Source organism: Centruroides vittatus, unplaced genomic scaffold (genome assembly GCF_030686945.1).
Source record: "Centruroides vittatus isolate TY-2023 unplaced genomic scaffold, ASM3068694v2 contig_4, whole genome shotgun sequence".
Taxonomy (NCBI): domain Eukaryota; kingdom Metazoa; phylum Arthropoda; class Arachnida; order Scorpiones; family Buthidae; genus Centruroides; species Centruroides vittatus.
This window is the reverse complement of record NW_027122214.1, coordinates 2874604-2890525: the sequence shown is the minus strand read 5'-3', so window position 1 is coordinate 2890525 and position 15922 is coordinate 2874604. Positions and strand designations below refer to the sequence as shown.

The window sequence follows — 15922 nt, the reverse complement described above, 5'->3', positions numbered from 1 at the left end:
GGGTGAGAGAGATTGTGGACGGAGTCGAAGACTTCACGGCGAAAGTTAATCGGGATGTATGGCCGTATTCTATTATTTGACGTGTCACACATGATTTGTAGTTCGGAATTCAGAGTGAGAGGTTGTAGCTGTAAGGAAGATTGTTGGGTAGATAGTAGTTTTTTAAGTTCTTCGTCGTTGTTTTGTTCCTGTGCTATTGCGGTGAAGTCTAAGGAGGAAGGTAACTGAATGTTGTTGATTCGAGAGAGAGTGTCAGCTACAGTGTTGTGAGCTCCATGGATATGTCTGATGTCGGTGCTGAATTGAGCGATGAAGTCAAGTTGTCGGAGTTGTCGAGGGGAACAGGATGTAGATTTCTTATTGAGGGCAAAGGTCAGTGGTCGATGGTCAGTCAGAATAGTGAATTGTCTTCCTTCGAGGTGATGCCGAAAGTGTTTGATGGATGAATATATGCCAAGGAGCTCTCTGTCATAAGTGCTGTATTTTCGTTCTGTGTCGGATAGCTTGCGAGAGAAGAAGGCAAGCGGTCGTGGGCCTTGGTCGGTATGGCATTGCAGGACGGATCCAATGGCAAGGTCCGATGCGTCGACCATTAAGGAAAGTTTGCTGTCACTCGGTTGGAATGCAAGCGTGGCCGCTTTTTCCAAGTCGGATTTGCACTTGTTGAATGCGGTTGTCATCCCTTCGGTCCACTGGATAGTGCGTTTGTCATTTTTTCTGCCGCTCTTCAAAACATCGTATAGGGGTGCTTGGATAGCTGCAGCATTTGGAAGAAAGCGACGGTAAAAATTTAACATTGCCACGAAACGTTGTAGTTCAGCAATTGTTCGTGGTCGTGGGAAATTTTTAATGGTCTGGACTTTCTCAGGTGAAGGTTGTATGCCAGCAGGGGTGATTAGGCATCCGAGAAAAGATACAGAAGTTTGGCCGAAGGTACATTTTGATGGGTTCAGGGTAAGCCCGTGTTCTTGCAGTCGTGTGAAAACTTGACGGAGATGTTGCAGATGTTCGTCCTTGTCTACAGATGCAACTAGGACGTCGTCAAAATATGGGACACAGAAGTTAAGTCCGCGTAGCACCTGGTGGATAAATCGTTGAAAGGTCTGTCCCGCGTTTCGCAGTCCAAACGGCATGAATAGGTACTCGTATAATCCGAACGGCGTAGTTATGGCCGTCTTAGGTACGTCCGTTGGATTGACTGGTATCTGGTGGTATGCTCTTGCCAGATCCAGGGTGGAAAATATCTTCTTACCATGCAATAATTGCATACAGTCTTGTATGTGTGGCACAGGGTATCTATCAGGGTGTGTAACTGCGTTGAGGCGGCGATAGTCCCCGCATGGCCGCCAGTCTCCATTTGGTTTTCTTACCATATGTAAGGGACTGGCCCATGCACTCTTTGATGGTTGGATGATCCCCTGTGCCATCATAAATTCGAACTCTTTGCGAGCAGCGAGGAGAGTGTCTGGAGATAGACGACGTGGTTTGCTAAACACAGGTGGGCCCTGTGTTTCTATGTGATGGTAAACTTGAGCTCTTTGTTTTGGTTTGTCCAAACGTGACAGGTTGGTGATATGAGGGAACTGGGCCAATAGTTTGTGATACGGTGAGTCGCCGGACACAACTGTGATGTTGGTGAAGGTTGGTAGTTTTTTTGTTGCCATCCCTTTTGATGTAAGTTTGGTTGTGGCATCGATCAAACAATTATGTTTTACATCGACGAGGAGGTTATAGTGTTTCAAGAAATCGACGCCCAAGATGGGTTGCGCAACGTCAGCAATGATGAAGGGCCAGCAAAAGGCTCGGCGAAGGTTTAAGTTTATCGTGAGTAACTTGGTTCCGTAAGTTGCAATTTGGGTGCCGTTTGCTGCGTAGAGGGTGAGTTTTCCTGGTTGTACAGAATGGTTTGTGAATTTTTTTGGTATGACTGATACGTCCGCTCCTGTGTCGATCAGAAAGCGAAGTTGAGACAAAGGGTCGGCCATAAAGATTCTATCAACCTGGCATTTGCTCTCTGTGGCCGCAGGGAGCTGCCCGTCTAGTTTCCCGATCCCTGGAATGAACAAGGTGGGGTGCATTTTTTTGCATTTGCTCCAAAGTTGGTGTGATAGAAGCATAAGCCACCTTCTGGTTCCCTGTAACGGCGTCGCTCACGAGATGGGCTTCGTCTGTGTGAGCCTTGGGGGTTTCGGGAATTGTACCGCGGTTGATGTTGGTAGCGTGGTGCTCGCACCAAGGCAAAGAGTTCATTCACTTGCGATGCCAAGTCCTGTAGCTGTTTCTCGATCGGGTTGTCGATACAGAATTGCTCCCGTTGACTGGTTGGTGTGTGTCTGATGGTGTTAACTTCCTGTATTTTGTCAGCCATTGTGGCGAGTTGTTGTAGATTTTCAGTCGAGGCCGCCAGAATAGCCTGGATATTCTCCGGAAGTCTTCGGAGCCACAGCGATTTAAGTATATCTTCACTGAAGTGTCCGCTTGCAAGGTCACGCATCTTAGTTAGTAAGTGCGACGGGCGCTGGTCGCCCAATTCAAGTCCTTGTAATAGTGTTTGTAGTTTAGATGTTTGACTCTCTGCATATATGTTGATCAGTCTATTTTTTATGGTGTCGTACTTGTTACTTTCGGGAGGTTTGGTTACCAGGTCGTGCACCGATTCTAAAATATCCGACTCTAGTGTTGAGATTACGTAATAGTATTTGGTTGTATCGGCGGATATGTTAGCGATGGCGAACTGAGCTTCAAGTTGAGCGAACCAGAGAGAGGGTTTGCTCTTCCAAAATGGAGGTGGTTTGACTGCCACTCGAGAAATTTGCGGAACGCCAGCTGACTCCATTATATCGGTTAACGAAATTTTTCGAAAATAAAGGTATAGAATTGTCACTGACCTTATTGAATTACAAAAAATAGTTAAGTTTCGTTCTTCTACTCTTGTGGTTGTACGATGGAGATAGATTATCCTTGTGAGGCACGTGTCTTCTTTGTTCGGGTCACCAGTTATGGGGTTTTAGTCACAATGAAATTTGTTCGATGCAGATGAAGAAAATCCAGCCGGAATATCAATATCCTTTCTTTTATTTATGAATATATACAGTAACGTATAATACAGTATAACTACAGTTCGGCGTCGACCGAGGTTGGAGTTGTTCGTGTTGATCGCCTGTTCAAGATGTCCGCTTTCGGTAGTCGCTGGTCAGGAAGTGAGTGACCAGTTCAAAGTTCACTTTTCCTCTTTTTGCGCCCTCTTACCGGTCCAAATCGGCACATTGCCGATGGGCGCCACAATATTAAGCAAAGTCATCCAGTTGATAAGTGAATTATCAGTAGCAAAGTAAGCAAAATACATAGTAACTGGAAGCAGGTTGTGACTGCAAATTTGTTTTGAATAAACTGCATGATGAATTTGTTGTGATTTTTTTGGAAAAATTATGCAGATTATTCAAGTAAATATGGTATATTTTTAATTCATTAGAAACTTCTTAAGTACCTATTATTTAGTAAAATATAAATTAATATTTAAATAGCTAATGAAAGAAAAACATTAAAAGTAATAATAATTTAAAATTTTAGATTATAATAAAGCATCTTCAACTTCATGTGGTTTGGAAGAAGAAGTTCAAAGGTACATAAATTATTTATATAAATCATTACATATTTTATTAAATATAATATCAAAAAAACTATTGATAATTACTCAGTTTTATTTGTCTAAGCATCAAATGATAATCACGATGTTATAATATGTAATGCAGTAATGTTAGTATTAAAATAAAATACTTTGACAAAGATAAATGTATTTGAGTACAAAATAAATTAAAGTAACCTTTAATATTTAGTTACAGTTTAAGAATGAAATATCCCTGTTAATTGTTTTAATTTATGTAAAATAAAAAAGAGCATCAGTTCTAGATGCAATGTGTTTATAATATTTTACTTATAATAATATTTTTTTGTATATAAAATAGACTTCATTCACAGATCATGGAAATTACTGAGAAAATAGTTGGTTCTGTTCAACAAAAACTTGATTCTGTAAATAATCAAATTGATTCTGCAATTACTTCTATTACTAGAAATGGTGTTGCTATTAAAACAACAAATAGGTAGAGTGTAATTTTATTAAGAAAATTTTAGTTCTTTTGTACAGTATTATGTGGTGATGATTTTTAATGCATGTCTTATAAAAACTATAAATTAAATCTGTCAGTTTAAATGTAAGGTATTTTTAAAATTATATTTTAAATAAAATTATTAAATTCTGAAATTTCATACAAAAAGTATACAATAATTTCATTATACAATAGAGCATCGATTATCTGAATACCGAGCAACCAAAACATCAGTTAACCAAAAGCTTTCCAATTGGGCAAATTCAGATTCCACCAGTATCCACTGTATCTCCTCGCCCCTCCCTGCCAACCTAAACTGTAGGCCTACTTTAATGTACTAATTTATGTAAGGTATATATTTGGAAGATGTGTGATACAAAATATATACAGTACAGTTTTGTGCTTAATATATTTTTTTGTAAATGATCAGTTATCTGAACAACTCCAGTCCCAAATTGTTTCAGATAATCGATGCTCTACTGTAATAATAAAAGCAGAAAAGTTTTAATTAATTTTATCATAATATTTCAAGCATCTTATTTATGCTAATTGTGCTATCTGACTTTACATCAAATGTTTAGAAATATAAAGAAATGTGAAGATAAAATTAAATCTCTTGGTAAAGAAATAACAGAAACTGAAGATTTTATGATTAAAATAAAAAATGAACTTAAAGATTTAGAAATTAAAGCCAAAGAGACTATGGAAAAGTTGGAGATATCTGAGGTATTGAATATTTGATTTCATTATTAATTGTAAATATTAAAATATATTAATTTAAAAATATAATTTTAATGCAGTAAAATGCTGCTTTATGGTTACCTTGCTTATTTGGCCACTCCTGAAATTCTTCTGTAAAACTGCATAAGTGCTGTATAGTATATTAGTGACAGGAATTATCAAAACCTTTATTTTTCATTACTTTGTTGGTTTCTTATATTTTATTAGACTTGTTAAAAGCAATATCATTTTTGCATCAATAATTGCCATTTATAGTGATTTGGATAAATTATTACAATAAATATATTTATTAATAATCTGTTTTAAATTTTACTACAATTAATATTATGTTTTATCTCTTTATAATATATGTTAATATTCTGCAATTTTGTATTTTCATAAGCAAAATGAAATAATAATCATTAATTTTTTATGATAAGACATTTCACTCAATTTTACAGTGTAGGTTAGTGGTTCCCCACTGGAAGTGGGTGTTACTGCCCCACTGAGGGCAGTGAGTAAATCTAGGGGGGGGCAAAAAGAAGTAAATGGGCAACAGGGGGTGCTGGAGGCTGGGTTCTGAATGGCAACCATCAGTGGCGTGCCATGACATTTGATGACAGGGAAGCTGTGTTTCTGTAAGAAGCCGACTTCCAGGGTCAATCAGTTAATTGCACCTCAGTGATGGTCTAGGGCAGTGGTTCTTAACTTTTTTATACTCGTCGCCCACCAAATATTTCATAATTTTTTTGTGACCCCCATTTTTTAATAATAATTTATATTTGATAATTTGATAATTTATCTATAATAAATTGATTTTTTTATTATTGCTTTATTTTTTATATAATAAATGTAAATCATAATTTTATTATTTCATTATCTATTTAAATAACATTCAAACTTCACAATTAAACATGAAAACTCATTAATTTTTAACAGAAAATAAAATAAGAAACATGTCGATAAATTGATCCAATGTCGATGCTAAAACTAAACTAAAACTAAAACGCCTACTTGTCGTAAGGATTTTGCATAACTTTTGCAAAAATATTTAAATTTTCAAAGCCTACTATTTTTCCTAATTATTTTTAAAATTCCAAGCATTAATAGTTTCTTAAAATTGCTTTGGAATAAAAGAAGTAAATACTGCGGTGTAAGTAGCATATTTACATTTATTTCTTCTGTACTAACAAAGTTGTATGTAGGAAGAAATACAAAATAAATAAATAAAAACTAAATAGGAAAACTTTATCTTTCTTATTTCACTTTTCAATACGATATTCGGATTATACATCAATTTTCTTTTTATTATATTCTGAAGGAAATTTTGCATAATTTGGCGGCCCCTGGCAAACTTCTTATGGACCCCCAGGGGCCGCGGCCCCCCTATTAAGAATCACTGGTCTAGGATCCATTTGTATTCATTTGTTCGATAAGCCAGTAAAAACTGTAGACTTCTCTAAATGTATTTTTAATATCACAATTACATTCTGAATCGCTAGCCACGATATAAGGGCTAAAATTAAAAATAAATTATAAAAACTTACTCGGTGAAATAAAATGTGCGGTGGATATACATACCTGGTACAATGTATTGTTCGATTGTATTAATATACTTTTAAAGAAAATTATAATTAAAATATAGCTTTGTAAAGAAACGTACATAAAAATAACATAAAATATTCTTTACTTTTTAAATCTTAAAACAATCCACTTAGTCAAATATCTTGATACGAGTAGCTAATGGAATGGAACTAGTGACGGTCCAGGTAGGTGTGTAGTGAGTGTGTGCATGCCAAATCCTGAGGGTGCCGATACCGGCCAATGTCAAATGCCTCTTTTGTCGCATCACTAGTATATCTCAAAGGATGCCACAGGGCTGTTGTAAATTTTAAACGTTTCTCACCGTAGCTGTAAAAATCTAACTATGTTAAACTTAATAGTCATTCGTTTTCTAACTAATTCATTTTAATACCAGGTGTACACGGAAATCAGTTTTCCACTATACTGAGCGAGTGATTGGTTCTGTTAAGCTTTTGTTGAAGTAAAATTCTGGCTCTTTCAACAGGATTTTATTTATGTCCCCATTCCCTAATCTCTTAATTATTTAGTCACTTCTTAAGTAGAAATAAGTCGAAACCAGTTACTTTGTACCTGAATATCTGTAGTCTTGGGAAAACAGTGGAAAGACAAATTTTTATGACAACGGATATATAAATCGTAAATTTAAGGAAAATAAATTCTAGAGCTTTTTTTTGTACCATTGTATGTACTGTACGTCTCATTCATTAAATTTGGTTGTAAATGATGCTGCCAAAGTAACAGTTAATTTTTAACACTGTACTAGAATTGTACACGTTTTTTCTGCATCCCCTTACAGATGGGACATACTAAATCGTAATATCACCGGTTTAACATTGAAATCCGTAAGTAATATAAGATGGGAGAACGGAATAAACGCAGAATAAATATATCAAATATTTTAATGGAGTTTTTTTAAACTCCTGTCAACTATACAGAACTATCATAAAAACGTGCCAGTAAACTCTTATCGGTTGGGTTGTTATAAATCTAGTCTAGGGTGGGCAACCCTTTTTATAACATGGGCCAGAATAAATTTTACGTTTTTTTCCGCGCCGTAGTAGTTAATTGACGCCTTCTTGTGACTCGTAATTTTTTTAGTCTGCAAATATGAAATAAATAAATAAAAAGTTAATTACTACATTTATTTTTTTTATCGTTTTTGAAAATTACAAAGAATTGGAAAAATAACTATTTCAATTTAATAATCTATTAAAGATCTCGCGGGCCGGATAGAAACTTTTTGCCAGCTGTAGCTGGCCCGCGGGTTGCCCGCCGTTGATCTAGTCTGCTCATGATTCACATAATCGGGCGAGGGTGGCCGAATATCTAGCGGGCGGCTAACAGCCCACAACCGCTCCGCGATATAAAGTTGCGTACTCTTTACGCGTGTGTCGCTTCTATCAGCTAAACCGTGACGTTGGTGCTCTGTAAAGCGCATGCGCCAATGCCTATAATCTGGCTGCTTGGAAGTTGACAGGCAGGCGGCTAACAGCTCAGAACTGGTCCGGGTTATAAAGTTGGACTCCGTACGTGTGTGTCGCTTCTACCAGCTAAACCAGGTGAGGTTGGTGCTCTGTGAACCGCATGTGCTAATGCCTATATAATCTGGCTGATTAGAAACTGACCCGGTTTCGACATTCCTTCTGCCACCGAATTATTCGAATATACGATAGCAATCTTACCGTTTTTTTTTCACATGTAGTATAGAAATTTGTAAAAGATACATAATGCAGTTATAATAAAATATTCATTTTAATTAATTCAAAGTACGTTAAAATATGAAAATTTATATTTTATAAAATAGTTGGAAGGTGGAATCGGCGCTTCTATCGCTTCCAATGACGGCACGCCACTGGCAACCATAGACAAAAGTTGGGGTCACTGACAATTTTTCCCTTTCCTTTTTTAAAATGCATTCAATGGTTTCCAAATGTCGAGAACAATATACAGTAAGGACATAAAGTGTGAATTTCGTAGAAAAGCTTTTCTGTGAATATTTCCAGTCTTTCTCAACAAGGGAAAATGGGTTAGGGATGTTATAGTACGGTTGGAGGCATTGAGTATAACTTTATGAAACCAAGTGGTGATGGCTTGAAAAAGTTTGGGAATCCCTGGTGTAGGTTATTTTAAAATTAAAGTTAATTTCATATTGACAATGAAATTAAAGATCAAATATATTAAAATTTGCATTCGGTTCAAAAAATAGGTAAATTTCTGTCTAAACTAGTTTATTTAGGAAAAGAAGCATAATTTTCAAGTTTTGTAAAATAATAATTAATTTTTTACATAAAAATTTTATATTACATAAAAAATATTATTACATTTTCATGCTTGATTAATGCTTGACTGATGAAACTATAATTTTTTTCAATAAGTTTTACTGATTCATTTTAAATTTAATATAAATATTTGGAAGTTTATTGAAATAATTTCAGATTCATATTTTTAGAATTTGAAGAAATTAAGGTTGAGTTTTCAAATTTTTTATGAAATGTCTAAATATGATTTAATGGTTACATAAATTATAAATTGAATATTGAATTAAGCGATATATTAAGGTAAAAAATATTGCAAAAATATCAATAATGGATTTTTTTATAAATTAGATTATATAAACTATTCTATACAAGTAAATTTTTTCTACTTCTAAAATGGGATTCTCTACAAAGTAATCTATTATTTCTATTATTAAATTTCACATTTAATTTTTTGAAGACAAAGTCCTCCCCAAAAAGAGGAACCACCATTTATTACTTTTGTGTTCCAGACATTACACTTTTGGCTACTGGCTGCCAAACAGTCCTTTAAAAACACAGACATATATCCAATTAAAAATATAAACATTTTTAAAAAACAGGAACTGGTGATGTACAGACATCTTCTATTCTTCATCATACTTTCTTGGGGTTGTTTCGGCTTTTATCTACAACGAAATAGGCACTGGTAAAATGTAGATGAGGAAAGCTGCCCCTGGTGACAATACTTTAAAAATGTTTTTGTAAATCTTTGTTCGATGGCGATAATTATGACTAATTTTTTGAAGACAAAGTCCTCCCCAAAAAGAGGAACCACCATTTATTAACTTTGTGTTTCAGTGTAATGTCTGGAACACAAAGTTAATAACTGGTGGTTCCTCTTTTTGGGGAGGACTTTGTCTTCAAAAAATTAATCATAATTATCGCCATCGAACAAAGATTTACAAATTTCACATTATCAAACTTGAAAAAATGTATAGAGCTTAAAAAGAAACTGATATTTTAAATTTAAATTAATGCTGACAAAAACCAGAAATCCTTGAAATCAGTTAACTTGTTTTTAAATATCAGATGTCAAATCAGTTCAAAATAAATTTGAATTCAGTAAAAGTAATGTTTTATTATTGCATTTTATTAATAAAGTACTACAGTAAATAATAGCTAATAAGGAGGTTAGATGTTTGGGTCTCTGATTTGAGTGAAAGTTGGTGAACATGTAGGTTGTGTTTAGGGTGGAGCCCTAAACACAAACAGCCTCCTTGTCCAAATGATAGGACTTGCTTTCCAAGTGTTTCCAAAAAATAGGCATCTGAAATTGAGTGTCTAGCTCAGTGATTCTCAACCACTGTGCCGCGGCACTTTAGTGTGCTGCGAGATTTTTTAAGTGTGCCGCCACTGGGAATACCTACGCGTAAGTGATGTCAGACAAGTAGTTCAATCTGTTCTACCTTCCTAGGGAATGTTTGGAAATTGTAATCGGTGTTACCAAGGGGTTTAGAAAATGTGACCTAAATAATGAACGGCATTTAAAAATTACTGTTATTACATCACTGGTTGTCCTGTGGTTCTTACCGAAGTAAATGTGTGTGTCGCCAAATTTTTAAATTATTATAAGTGTACTGTGACAAAAAAAAGGTTGAGAAACACTGGTCTAGCTTATAGAGAACTTTCATGAGCATCATTGCTCCTCTTCCTGTGTCATATTTGTGCCATGCTGTTTTTGGAGGTGTATATAATTTGGCTTTCGTCTGAACATTTATCATGTTTAGAAGATGGCAAAACATGTATTTTACTATCCTGGTTCTGTTATATATATCAGAGGGAAACTACAGAAACATTTAAAAATTTTTGAACTTGGGACCATGAAAACGTCAAGAAATGCAAAAAAAGTTTGAGGTTTTTTCTGTATGGATGGATGTGTGTATGTGTGGAGTGGGTATGATTTTGTTTACCCGATTTGAAGCTTATATAATTCCTATGAATTTTATTGAAAATTTCTGAAATTTTGCAGGGAGGTTTGTATATTGGGGACCAATGCTATTAAATTTTGGTAGCTAAAGGTCAAGAGGATGGTGGAACATCTCGACTAGGGTTGGACTTAATGAAGATTTTACTCGTTATTAACATTTACAATTTTTTATAAAATTTCATCTCTGCTCTCAAAATTAACCCTTTTCCCATTTTATAACTAAAAATATAATCATCAATGAAGAGAAGACTAAATACATAGTTATTTCTAAAAAGGGCGAATCCCACAAAGAACATCTAACTGTAGACAATATGACATTCAGCACTACAGAATTCTTCAAGTACTTAGGGACTGACATAAACAGAAACAATGACATCAAGAAGGAGATAGAGACTCGCTTGCTAAAGGGAAACAAAATCTACTTCAGACTCACAAACATACTAAAAAGCAGACACCTTAGTAAAAGGACGAAGCTAACTGTATATGAGTCGCTGATTAGACTTGTGGTTCTGTATGGGTGTGAAACATGGCCAATGACAAAGCAGGAGGAATTACAATTACAGATTTGAAAACAAAATACTAAGGAAAAACTTCGGACCTGTGGAAGACTGTAATGATAATGGTATCATGGTCAGTGGAGAACCAATATGGAGGAGAAGGACAAACCAGGAACTGCAGACAACATATGACAAGTTCCTGATCACACAGATGATTAAGACCAGAAGATTGTGGCTAGGCTATGTCGTAAGGCTTCCTATAATGGCCATAGCTTCACAAGGGCTCCATTATGAGGGGAAAGGAAAGAGGCCAAGAGGCCATCCCAGAAAAAGGTGGATAGATGAGGTTACTGAAGATCTTCGAAACCTCAGAGTCAAAAATTGGCAGAGGCATGCTGTAGACCAAATGAGATGGAGAAGGATTGTGGGCTCGGCTAAGGGCCTTCAAGGCTCATAATGCCAGACGAAGAAGAAGAAAAATATAAAAAGTTTTTTATAACAAAATCTCATAAATAATGGTGTCACATACAAATTTATTTATGTTTAATAATATAAAATTTACTTTTTAATTAAGATCTTATAATAGCCAGGAAAGTTATGCAACTTGTTGCTGGATTTTTTTACTAGGTTATTTACCAACTTTTACTAGTCAGAACGTCGATTGGTACAGAAGTAAAATTTTAATTATAATGGAGTTAATTTGTACAAAGATGACTCAAATTCATTCTTAGAGGATCAGAGTTCATGGCCAAAGATAGAATATGGTGACATCTTGTCTTAATAACCCAATTTGTAACTCTTAACCACACAAAAGGATACAAATCACCTAAAGCTGAATTTTGTAGCAAGTGGCTGGGTTTATCCAGAGATTTTGGTAAAGATTTCTTCAGAACATAGCTTTCCTAGCAAAAGAAACTTAGTACATTAAAACATATTATGGCACTCGATCATTGTATCGTTGTACTGACTAAAAATGTACATTTTATAGTTGGTTGGTTGGTTGGTAATGATTCAGTCAGACTTGAGCTGTACATTTTATGATAATTTTATTGACCATTGCATAGCATCTCTTTTAAGTGCTGTGTGGCAATTTATTTATTTTGTAATTGTCAAATTTGTTTTATTCTGTTTTAAAATTTACTTACACCATATCTCTTCATTAGGTGAATCACTCAAAGTTTATGCTTTTCCCCATTTAAAGTTTGGTTACTCTGTCATGTATCAGGTGAGGTTAAAATGGAACAGAAACAACACAGATATGGCGCTGGGCAAAATGCCCAGCTCCACATACACAACACATACATCCGGGACTCCAGTATGTCACATGCGAGTTGTTTATAAGTCTGGAAGCTTTGCATCTCTTTAGAACGGCAATAGCCAAGTCAATAAGATGCTAGGCATTGGATCTACATGATAAAGGTTCAAAATCTTTGCAATTTTAATTGTTTTTTTTTTATGTGTAACTTAATTATTTTATTATTTTACTATATTATTTTTATTAAAATTATTACTACAGCATCATTATTTTACACGTTTAAAGCTTATAAATATAAAACAAGAGATTAAAAAATTGTGACATGACTTTCTGTCTAGTGAAAAAGAAGTCTCTCTACATTAAACTTTTTTTATATCGTTAAATAAAATTTTTATTTCTTCATATTTATTTTCAGATATGGTGGTATTGTTATATTTGAAATGTAACAAAAACATGAGCACATGGAGAAATTGTCAATAACATTAACAATTAAAAAAAAATTCTACAACTGTACTACCCTATTTTCATATCAGACTTTCCCTTTTTCATCCTTATGCAATAACATCTGAAACTTATTATTTTGAGATATTTTCACTAAATGTCTGAAGCTTATTTGGTTCATATGTTCAGTGAAAATATCTGAAAATAAATATGAAGAAATAAAAATTTTATTTAGCGTTATAAAAAATTTAATCTAGAGAGACTTCTTTTTTGTTAAATGGGAAATGACATCACAAATTTTCAATCTCTTGTTTTATAAGCTTTAAACATGAGGAAAAATAATAGTAATGATAATGCTAATGATTATTATTTTTTATCACTGTAAAGATTCCATTGTAGCAAGTACATTTAAAACTATATAATATACAAAATAATAATTGGATCAAACTGTATTGAAGTAGTATGGTTTGTTTTTAAGTGGTGGTAACTCGTATTACTAACCGGGTACTAGCTTGTACGACACATCTACAATGGGAATCATGCCTAATAAAGATGATGTTAGAACAATGATGAAGCAGTCCATTAACTTAAGATTAAACTGTATTCTAATCTAAGACTATATATACACTTGTTTACACATCCATAACTTCCTGCCTCGAGCTGTCTTACACAGGGTGTTGCCACTTCATACACAGTTTGCTATATCGACACTTGCTTTAGTTTAGTATTCTCTAACAATCCTTCCTCTCGTAGAGAGACTATCTTTACTTAGTGATCTCTTTGCTAGTTATGCATTTATGGTGGATCAGAAGTGTTGCTCTTAGTATCCATGTACTCTATTCATATTGTTCTGTCAGTGATGTTTTCCTTAACTTTGTAGACCCATTTGCATTTGATAGTTGTTGCAGCTTTTGGCAGTTCCGTTAAGTTCCATACCTTATGTTTTCTCAGGGATTCCATTTCTTCCTCTATGGCTGAGTCATTCGATTCCATGGCTTCTTTATATGTCAAAGGCTCTACATTGTCCTTGACTATCTTTTCATCATTTGTGGCAGATTCTTCTATGGTTTTCATTCTATATTCTTTTCTGGGTCTCCCACTTGCTCTTAGCAGTTCATTATTCTGTTCGCTTTCACTTTCATTCGTTCCATTTTCATCTTCATTTTTGGATGAGGTATTTTCTTCAGGTTGTAATTGTTCCTTAATAGGTTCAAGGAAATCTAATTCCACTTCTTTATCATTGAATTTTTCTCTTCCGTGGGACTTGTCACCTTCAGTCATTTCGATATTGTCTCTTGAGTTGTTTGGGAATTTTTTGATGAATTTGACATCTCTGCTTGTTATGACTTTTTTGTTTTTGTGTTCCACAAACGATATGCTTTAGTTTCACTAGAGTAGCCTATAAATATGCATTTGGTGGATTTCTCATGGAATTTTTGTTTTCCTGGCTTCTTTTCTAGTCCAAATGCCATCTGACTGAAAGTCCTAAAATATTTGATTGTTGTCATTTTACCAGTTCATAATTTGAAGGGTATGTTGCCTTCCAGGCTCCTTGATGGACATCTATTTCTAATATATGATGCAGTATATACAGCTTCTGCCCAAAAGCATTCTCTCAATCCTGCCTGGAGTAGCATGTATCTTCCCATTTCCACTAGTGTTCTATTTCTTCTTTCTGTGATGCCATTTTGTTGTGGTGTGTAGTAGGCTGTTTTCTCATGCCTAATCCTTTTATGTTTCAGGAAATTCTGAAATTCTCTATTAGTATACTCAGTTCCATTGTCACTTCTTATTGCCTTTATCTTTTTTCGTTTATTTTCTACAAAGGCTAAGTATGGTTTGAATTTCTCAAGAATTTCACTTTTGTTTTTCATGAAATATATTTCACACCATCTAGAACAGCGGTTCCCAACCTTTTTTTGACCAGGGACCACTTTGATTTCATTGTTGTTAGCAGGGACCACAAGGTTTAAGAAAAATAAACTGTGTCAATCTAAAAATAAACTTTAATCAAAACTTTTAACATAAGTAATCATTAAACTCAAGAGTAACATGCTTTAACAGTACTATTATAATAGAAAACATAACATTTTTAGTAAAAATTAAATTCAGTTTGTATCAATGTGGGAATAATTTAAAATGAATAAAAGTTTTAAATCTTTTGCAGACCATATTTTAGCTCTTGTGGACCACTGGATGGGAACTGCTGATTTAGAATAATCATCAATAAATATGATGAAATATTTCAATCCATTCAATGATTTGGTTCTCATTGGTCCAAAATGTCAGTATGAATCAGTTCTAATACTTCTCTGCATCTCTTTTTCGTTTCGTTTCGGAAATGGTGATCTGGTTTGTTCTCCTCTTATGCAGATTTCACAGCGGGTCAGGTTCTTCTTTTCATCTTATATTTAGTCCTCTGACCTTTAGGTTGTTGGTCATGTGCCATATGTCCCTTTCATTTAAGTGATCTAAATTGTTCATGCCACCTTTTCATTTCGTTAACATTTGTTTGAGAGAGTTTGGATTCCTCCCACCTTTCTGTTACATAGTATAGCCCTCCTTCTTTAAATGCTTGCATGTGTATGCTTTTGGTTTTTGGATCCATAATAGTTGCCTGATTCTTTTGGAATAGTACACTGAATCCATGATCAGTTATCATCCCAACTGAGAGTAGGTTGTTCCTTAGTTCTGGTATGAAGAGTGTGTTTTCTAATTTGGCTTGGAATCCTTCCTTTGTCTCAATTATTACATCACCACTTCCTTTGATTTCTATTGTAGATGAATTAGCCAAGTTTAATTCACTTACGTGGGATGTTTTGACATTAGAAAATTTTGCTTTATCATTGCACATGTGTGATGAAGAACCTGAGTCTAGACACCATTTATGATTTTCTTTCCTTTCATTTGCCATAGTATTAGCATTATATGACGCCTGTTTTCGTGTTGTTAGGCTTGTAGTCAAAGCTCCAAGTGGTTCTCACTTGTTTCTGTGCCAGCATTTGCTTTCCTTATGGCCTATCTGGCCACAGTTATGGCATTTGAATTTGAATGGTCCCTTATTTTCTGATGTTTTGTCCATTGTTTGCTTA

General features: G+C 34.6%; 1 protein-coding gene across 1 annotated transcript in view; it reads left to right on the top strand.

Moving 5' to 3' along the window:
* Window positions 1-15922, top strand: part of glu (structural maintenance of chromosomes 4-like protein gluon) — a 92409-nt gene that overhangs the window by 69590 nt on the left and 6897 nt on the right. The window contains exons 20-22 of the mRNA XM_067271526.1: window positions 3571-3622; window positions 3966-4103; window positions 4691-4835. Of these exons, the coding sequence (XP_067127627.1) occupies window positions 3571-3622; window positions 3966-4103; window positions 4691-4835 (335 nt within the window). The remainder of the gene's footprint in view (window positions 1-3570; window positions 3623-3965; window positions 4104-4690; window positions 4836-15922) is intronic.